Genomic DNA, 9,241 nt, shown 5'->3' on the forward strand with positions numbered 1-9,241 from the left:
CCCCCATGTCGAGTGTTTATTGCACTCTCTGTTCTTGTTCTATAAATGGGACATCTTTGTGTGCATAGTTCTTGTTGCTTCAAACCATCGCCCTATTTATAGTCTTTCCAGAAATCCATTAGATCAAAACACAGAAAATTTAGGGAACTGGAAAGCAGCTCTAAGCCTAATTTTATTCTCTTTCTTCCCCTTCCCCAAAGCTAAAAATGCCATTGGCTTTTTTCCCTGCCCCAACATGGCATAGCTCAGGGACTAACGGCGCCGTTGTCTCTCACTGGGAAGGCATGAGCCGCGAAAGTTGTTTTTTGAAACACGTTGGTAGGTTTGTTGGTGTTCACTCACTGCAAGCTGCCAGGTGAGTGGGCTGACATCAGAGTGAAACCGCAAGCTCAGCGCTTGCTTCTCAGAGTGGGAGACAGACAAACAGCCATGGGGGTGTCAGGAGTGCGGATGCCACAGCTGGGTCATGCTGGAAGCCCCAGGAATGTGGCAACTCCTCACTTGGAGCTTACTGGCTCCGACTACAATGGAAAACCCTTAAGGTTACCTTATGCCTCCGTTCACTGGGGTGATCCTGACTCAAGCATCTGGCAAATGAACATTAACCCACTCTTGGTAAGACTCTGAGAGGCAAAATTTGACCATGTGTCATAGGTGATTTTCTAAGGTTTTGATTACCATTCCTTTGGCATACTACGCGTATGGGGCTGCCGACCAAGGGCGTGGCTTTTACTGGGAACAGAAGGAAAGGGGACAAAAGGGTCAGCACAAATATAAGCCGGTTCCTCCACAGCGCAGGGGGAGGGGGTCCTGTTGTCAGAGTCCAGATTCTCCCTCCCTTCGTCACACTGGCTCTCTTTCGGCACCTGCTTATTTTTCTTCCTACCATTTGTCACAATCTGTAGTTATTTTACTACATCGCATACCTTTATTAAATTGCATGTATTTGTAATGTCTCCCCCTTTAGAACGGTGGCTCTCAAACTTTAGCGCCTGTGAGAATCCCAGAGTTTAAAAACATAGGTCTGAGGATTCGAGGTTCCAACGTGCTTTCCGTGAGGTTGTGGTGATGACCACGGTTGGGTGAGGTACAACTCTAATATTCTGGAATGGGCCCGGGAATGTGCATTTCTAGCACATGTCCAGGCGATGCGGAGGCTGCTGGTCAGGGACCACACTGGAGAGCAACTGACCCAGATTATAAGTTCCATGACAGCAGAGATCGTGTTGGGCTTGTGCAGCAAAATGAATAGCATATCGTAGGTGTTAAGTCAATACTTGTAGATTGAATGAATGCATTTTGATGGAGTGGAGATGGGGAGTCGGGTGCAGATTGGTGCATGATAACGCTTCAAAAGAAGTGGAGAAGAGCACCTGGCAGTGACCTGCTCTCATACACAGACTTCATGGCCCTTGAGAGCAAGCAGAGAAGGGCTTGTGAAGGTAGCAACTAGCCACATGCCCATGAAAAGTGTCTCCTGTGCCACAGCCGGCCGGCACCTGATCTAGCACAAGTTCCTACTCAAGTGTACACCCTTATTTCGCAGGAGAGGAAAAGTTAGTGGCTCTATAAGTCTCAGGCCTCACCCAGATCTCTATTTACCTACAGTGACTACTCCAGTTTAGCCCCTGGGTGCCATTTCTGGCAACATCCAAACACCTCAACTCTGTTCAGCCAACCCAAATATTTCTCCTGGGTCCAAGGGCTCCATTGACATTAATCCATTAATCACAAGGATCTAACTGAGGAGTGCAGGTCCCCAAATCCTTACCCTGGGAGTCGTGGTGATGATCGTGGTTGGGGGAGGAATGACGCTAATACTCAGGGTCACTGTCCCTGTTTCAACCAGGGCTTCAGCTTTCTTCCTGCCAGACAGCAAGTTGTCATCAGTTATATAGACAAGTAGCTCGTAGTCCCAGATCTTGTCAAGCCCACCAGGATAGTCAAAGCGAGTTGCAAGGAGCAGGTGTGTGATGTTGGACCCGGCGTTGGGAGAAAAGGTGAAATGTCTGTTGACATTGCCTAAATGAGACATGAGACAAGGATTTGGGGCAAAGGAAGAAAAGAGAGTGAGAAACAAATGTTTAGAGGAAAACTACATCCAGTCTCTTCCACAAACGTCCATACCTCTGTGTAGGCTACTTCCGATGCACCAGGGTTACAATATCGGCCTTGTCTGTGCCAGAAAGTTCATTAGTATAAAGAAACTCTTGCTCACAACCAGTGTGGCTGCAACGGGGATGAGAGCAGAAAAGACAACAGCACACCTGTCCCCGGAGAATGGCCGCTATCTTGCAGAGCATCAGGCAGAGATTTCCTAATCCTGGTGCAGCCTCTCTAGCCAGTCCTTACCATGCAGCATTTATTTGGTAACCACGTGGAACTTGCACTCAGACTAATACGTGGGCACAAGAGCATAGAGGGGGCCACATCCCTCGCCCTAGGCCAAATTCACTTCATGCCTTTCGTGGAAGTTGGTGGGCCACACAGAACTGGTGACCTATGTCCCTGGAGTTCCTCTGAAGGAAGGTGTCTCCTGGCTTTGCAGGGATTGCAGTCCCAGGCCCTCCTGAATCTACCCCATTCCCACCTTTCCCCTGCAGTCTGTTAGGGCTCTGGGCTCACAGCTCAGGGAACAGGGCAGGAAGGCTGCCCGCCCAAGCAGCCCTGGCTCATTCCTCCGGTGGCTCCAGACTCATTACCGACTGAAAACCAGTAAATGGAGCAGGAGATGATGCAATTTTTACTCCCTTAGCAGCGAAGTGCTCCATAAAGGCCTGAGGGTTCTCAGTATGTGTTATTTCCATCTTCGGCAACTGCAGTCTCGAGGCTGCCTCTGCCCCTGGGTTTTGTGACACAGCCTGCTCAAGAGGCTCCCTACTGTTCAGAGTTCATGCTCACCAGGGCTCAGCAGGCGGCCAAGATGGGTTTTTAGTCTTTCACTTGGAATTGTTCTGCTTGTTTGGGTTTAAATCTCTGACCCCAGCACTTCATTAGATGAGCTATTTTGGTCTCATTTCCATTGAGGGGTGCTCTTCCCCACCCCTCATAACCCCCCTCCCTCCCGGTATATTTTTAAAGAGAGCAAATGAATGGAGCAGAAGAGAATTCCTAAGGATACATTTAAAATGCATACAATCTATTATTATCCAGAGAGAGGACTGGGATTCCCTGCCCCCACTATAAGCTTGCAGGTTGAGCAGTTGGACTAAAAAAAATTTTAAACTACACTAATAATATTCATGAATCATATGATAGTCTGGGAATTTGGGGGTCACCATCAGTGGCATACACCCTCCAGTGGTCCTCTGGGCAGCCTTGTGTGGGAATCTGGGAGGAGTTAGGTGAAGAGAAGGGGAAGGCAAGATGAGGACTGGGAGGCACTGGGACCAGCACGCTCCTTATCCCTGCTTTCCTCATTTACCACCCCACACCCATACACACTGTGCCCAGATCAGCGTGAGAGCACAGGCCCCCCCACCCATTCTCCATGACCAGCAGCTAAGGCCTCCAACCCCAGGAGCCAGGCCAGGACCGTCGATGTCAGGTACCGTACCTGGGCCAATGGAGTAACGAAAGGACCTGGGGCTGGAATCACGATCAGTACACATCAGCTTGAAATTTTGAATGTTTGTGCCAACTTTCAGATCCACTGGGATGGCCAGGAAATAAGAGTTTGGGATACAAATCGGCTTTTCATCATTTTCTTCCAGGACGTTAACAGTAACCTGGAACAGCAAGAAGCTGGCCATTGTTAGCAGCTAAAACTTACTGAGTGCTTCCTGTGTGCCACGCACAGGGCTCTGCGTTTTTGTGGTCTAGCTCATTTAACCTTTCCGGAGATAGATAATATGACCATTCCCATTTTACAGATGATGAAACTGAGGCTTAGAGAGGTTAGGTGATTGACCCAAAGCCATTCAGCTGGTGAGTTCCAGAACTGGGGTTTGAATGCAGGCCTGTCCTACTCCAAGTCTTACGCTATTAACTTCTATACTCTGGATGTGTGCACATGTGCATATTATATGTATACATTCATAGAGCCCCACGTAAATGCACCTGGATACATGGGGCTCATCCCCAGGTATTGCTGGGTTGTTTTTCCAGTAACAAGGATGGATTTACAGTGAGCCTCTGTACTTCCTTGCTCACTGCCCTTGTGCATTGGAAGTGGCATCTTTAACTTTAGAATGCTGAACAATGGTTCTCAACCCTGGCTCTACTTCCTTAGGCCCAGTCCAGACCAAATAAATCGGACTCTCTGCAAGGTGAGGCCTGGGCACCTTTTATTTTTTATTTTTTATGTTCCCAGCTGATTCTAATATGCAGCCAGGGTAGAGAACCACTGGGCTGAAACGAGAGAACCTGGCTTAGCTGGGATCTCCTCTGTAACCTGGGCTATTAGGACGCACTAAGCGGGTGGTGATCACCTGCCACAGGCAGGGCCGGGCCATTCTCTTTCACGGCTGTCTTTTATGCCTGGCAGATTGGAATATGGACTCGGACGCCTGCCAGCACGGAATCATAGACTGTCAGCCCTGAAAGGGACTTATGTGATCATCACCCTTTTGAAAAGCTTATGAATTTTGAGTCAAATTTATTCTACCTTTGAAATTTGGGGATTTCAACCATTTCCAAGACCTGGAATAAATTGAAATGTTCACTCCAGTCAGCTCCCAGAGTGGAGTCCATTCATGTTTTTTTCAAAAAGCCGGCCTAACAAACACTACAATTATCTCCAGCTTAGCACGTCTCTCCCCCAGCGGGCAACGCCGAGCCTCACGCATCATTAAAAACATCGTCCAGTTAATTCAAAGCAAGTCATGAGAGGAGCAGGACTAGTCAGGCTTTCGGTGATCGGGTGACTTTCCATTTAAAAGATTGAGAAATTGGGACACGAAGATAAGCATGGCTCAGACCCCCTTGGAAAACTGGGATCAAAGCTGAGAAATGAACTGTCTCCAGTCATTTTCTCCATCACACAGGGCTGCCTGCCGCGAGCTCAGAGTTCATTTTGCCTTATGCGTTTTCACTGTACTAATGGGAAAGAGCCAGATGTCCTCGTGGCCATCATATTATTCGCAGATAATCCTAACCACTGACAGCACGGACCTGTTAAACCTTCTTCCGCCAAACGCGGGCCTGGGCCAGGTGCATCGGCACCACCTGGAAGCCTGTTAGGAATGCAGACTCTCAGGCCCTTCCCAGACCGGAGGGCTCAGAATCTGCATTTAACCAGGTTCTCAACATCAACGGTTGGGAAGAAGTGTAGCCTCAGTCAAGCCACATCATTTTAAGATCTACCCCCATCTGGTGTGATGACGGTAGGGTCGGAACACAGCTAAGCTACCGGGAGGCGGGGCGGGGAGGACATGTATAGCTACAAAACCACACCCCACTTCTGGCAGCGTGCATCTCACTGCCAGCCCCCCGTGAAAGCACGGGGTGTTTAAGGGCAAGAGGACACTTGTCCCACAGAGAGACCATCAATCTCAGCGCGCCTCCCACACACATGGGCGTCCATCTTTATTTCCCGGGCACTGCTCTGTGAGTCCGTTTGTGCTGTCCTGGACACCACTGGTCATTTCCTGTCACATATGGAGGATGTGCCCCATTAAGACATCGTCACATCTGGAGGGTGCCGGAGACGCCCTACATCAGCCACTCAGGCCGGCGCAAACGCACCAGAACAGACCCACTCACAGTGACTGAGCTTGTGTCCTCTTCGTTGGCGGCCTGGATTCTGAGAATATAGATGGGGGTCGTTTCATAGTCCACTTTAGTCACCAGCTGGAGTTCTCCTGTTTTGGGGTTAATCCAAAATATGTCTGGGTACGGGAAGCTGGCCCCCCCAGTGGAGATGGAGTATACAGTGCTGCTCTGGGGGAAGTCTTTGTCAGCGGCCTGCACCCGTCCAATCCGGGCTCTGGCTGGAAGAACAAAGTACCTGGGATTAGTCCTGCTTTGGGGGTGCAGGGAGGGTCCGGGAGCAGACACTCTCTCTGGTAGGGCAGACAGGCTTTTGGAGGTCCCTTTACTGTTCAAACTCTGTGTGTTTTATGTCTCCAGTTCTATTAAATTCAGATTATGCTAATGAACACCCACTAGGTCACTGGTCCGGTGATCCAGGCCGTACTGTGAGGCGAAAAAGACAATTCACGCCTTTTTTGTAGATTCCAACAGCGCCAGTCATTATGCCAGCGGTTCTCAACCTGTGGGTTGCGACCCCTTTAGCGGGCGAACGACCCTTTCACCGGGTCATTCCTGCATATCAGATATTTACATTACGATTCATCACAGTAGCAACATTACAATTATGAAGTAGCAACGAAAATAATTTTATGGTTGGGTCACAACATGAGGATCTGTATTGAAAGGGCCAGAAGGTTGAGATCGACTGCATTATGCTATCATACACAACACTGCAAAGAACATTCTAAAAGTCTTGTATTTTTCACATTTTCTGTAATACATGAGATAAAAAAGCCCAATTTTTGGTTTGTTTTGTTTTTTGTTAATCCTCACCCAAAGATATTTTCCCATTGATTTTTAGGGAGAGTGGAAGAGAGAGGGAAAGACAGAGAGAAACATCGATGTGAGAGAGGCACATGGATTGGTTGCCTCCTGCACAAGCACTGACCAGGGCCTGGGCCAGGGAGGAGCCTGCAACCCAGATGTGTATCCTTGACCGGAATCGAACCCGGGACCCTTTGGTCCCCAGGCCCATACTCTATCCACTGAGCCAAACCGACTATGGTGAAAAATAAACCATTTGTAAGGGTTTGGCAATGGAGGATTACAGAATATAGATTTTTAAAAAGGTTTTAATCATTTTTTATTTTTCAATTAGTTGACATGCAATATTATATTAGTTTCTGGTGTACACCCCAGTGATTAGATATTATATTACAGAGTATTGATTTTTAAATATGTACTGTTTCATTTTGTTTATCTTACAAACCTTGTTGGTGGGAATGCTGCAGTTCTGGCTTGCTTGTTTTGTGGAAGTTCATTTTCATAAGTTTTACTCCTTGAGGGCAGAAACCTCTCATCCAACTACATAACCCCAGCACCGAGCACTTGACTCAAAGTAGGGGATCAATGACTGAAGGGAGATCTCTGAATTGATAAAGAGCCTATTCCTACTTCACTTGATAGGCACTGGGTAAGGGATAAAGAAATAAAGCCATTGCCTTTAGACCAGTGGTTCTCAACCTTCCTAATGCTGCGACCCCTTAATACAGTTTCTCATGTTGTGGTGACCCCCAACCATAAAATTATTTTCGTTGCTACTTCATAACTGTAATTTTGCGACTGTTATGAATCATAATGTAAATACCTGATATGCAGGATGTATTTTCAGTTACAAATTGAACATAGCTAAAGCATAGTGATTAATCACAAAAACAATATGGAATTATATATGTGTTTTCCAATGGTCTTAGGCGTCCCCTGTGAAAGGGTCGTTCGACCCCCCCCCAAAGGGGTCGCGACCCACAGGTTGAGAACCGCTGCTTTAGACCCTCTTTTTGTGTTTTGTTTAAAACTTAATGTCGGGAAATAGAGACCATCACAAAGAGAGAATACAACGGAGAGGGGATCATTTTAGGAGTGTTTGGTTTAGCTTTTTGTTTTAAATATAGAAGTATCCATGATAAAAGGATCAAAAACTGAATACTGGAGTTAGTCAGACCACTTTCAAACTGAAAGAAAGGTGGGGGTGGGGGGAGTGGGGAGTCTCCTCTTTAAAGGGGAAGAGCCCGCAGAAATCCAGGCATTGTAAAGGGCAAAAAAGAGGCCTCCAGTGAACCCTAATAAGGGAGAGAAGACGTCTTTATTTTGTTTGTAAATGAAGGGACTCTAGAAATGGGAAACCTTTTCTCTATTTTAAAATTTCAATTCTCCGAATGAGCTAGATAAACATCACAGTGGAGACCGAGGGAAAACTTCAGCTACAACAAAGGAGGATTAGGGGAATCAAGCACTCAGGCAAGCAATCAGGGGGTTCGGAGAAATGCAGTTTAATCAACAGTTTTCAAAATCTAGAGTTCACCTGAAGGGCTCCTCAGCAGTGAGGACGATTTAAAAAAAATAAGAGATGCAATAAACTCGATTCAGCTGTGAATCGCTGTGCACACCACGCAGGGCCTCTGGAAGGGAGCTTCCCCTCCGCCGAGTGTGCATCTGGTTGGAGTCTGTCAAGAGCACGGTGGCGTGTTTCTCATCTATTACTCACCTGGGCTTATTTCTGACACGTCAAAGACATAGGATGGCTGATCAAAGACAAGAGGAAACTCATTTTCTGGGCTTGTTAGGACATAAATGTAGATGATATCTAAAAAGAGAAATAGAAAAAATTTAAATCATAATATTCTATTCTCATTGACTTGTTTATTAAACATTAGAGACCAGGTGCACGAAATTTGTGCACTTGTGGGGGTGCAGGTCCCTCAGCCCGGATTGCGAGAGGACGCGGGCCAGGCCGAGGGACCTCACCGGGGCACCATCGAAGCCAGGGAGGCACCCAGGAGGTTGGCCAGCTGGCGCGGGACTGCAGGAGGGCTCCAGGGTGTGTCTGGTCCGTCTCATTCAGTCCCGATGGGCCGGACCCCAGCAGCAAGCTAACCTACCAGTCGGAGTGTCTGAACCCTGGTAGTCAGTGAACATTACAGTGACTGGTCGACTGTCTGCCCCCTGGTGGTCAGTGCACGTCATAGTCTTAGCATATCATTAGTATGTTACGCTTTGATTGGTTGAATGGCCGACCGGACGACCAGATACTTAGCAGATTAGGCTTTTAAAAGCATTTCCTATGTAACAGGTGCTGTGCAAAATATTGAAGCTGCAAGGAGAATAAGACCTGGAAGTTCCTGCCTACGAGATGCTTCAGGCAGTTCCTTCTGATAAACACAGGTACAGGTCACTACGGAAGCCAGAGGAAGTGCAAGCTGAGCTTCACAAAGATCATTAGAGCTAGACAAATGGGGGGAGGGGGGTCATGGGGGTGTGATTCTAGGCATGTGCATGGATATCAAGGCATAAAACTGCATGATTCACTCAGAAAAACGGCAAGCTGTTTGGCCTAGTTAGAAAAAAGGAGGTTTAGAAGCAAGCGGCTGGAGCTAAAGAGTTAGGCAAGGGCCGAATGGTGGAAGTCCTTGTGTGCCAAAGGATTAGAACTTGAACTTGACAGCTATGGAGACACTCAGGGCTTTAAGCAAGAAAGTAATATGACGACGCT

The 9,241-nt window shown here is 47.5% G+C and overlaps 1 protein-coding gene across 1 annotated transcript in view; it reads right to left on the reverse strand.

Annotated features, from left to right (window-relative positions):
• The window catches only part of CDHR3 (cadherin related family member 3), a 51,215-nt gene that overhangs the window by 8,083 nt on the left and 33,891 nt on the right, over window positions 1–9,241 (reverse strand). The window contains exons 11-14 of the mRNA XM_015571212.1: window positions 8,237–8,335; window positions 5,704–5,930; window positions 3,557–3,728; window positions 1,772–2,022 (exon numbers count right to left, since the gene is read on the reverse strand). Coding sequence (XP_015426698.1) covers window positions 1,772–2,022; window positions 3,557–3,728; window positions 5,704–5,930; window positions 8,237–8,335 — 749 coding nt within the window. The remainder of the gene's footprint in view (window positions 1–1,771; window positions 2,023–3,556; window positions 3,729–5,703; window positions 5,931–8,236; window positions 8,336–9,241) is intronic.

This window comes from Myotis davidii, unplaced genomic scaffold (assembly GCF_000327345.1).
Source record: "Myotis davidii unplaced genomic scaffold, ASM32734v1 scaffold125, whole genome shotgun sequence".
NCBI lineage: Eukaryota > Metazoa > Chordata > Mammalia > Chiroptera > Vespertilionidae > Myotis > Myotis davidii.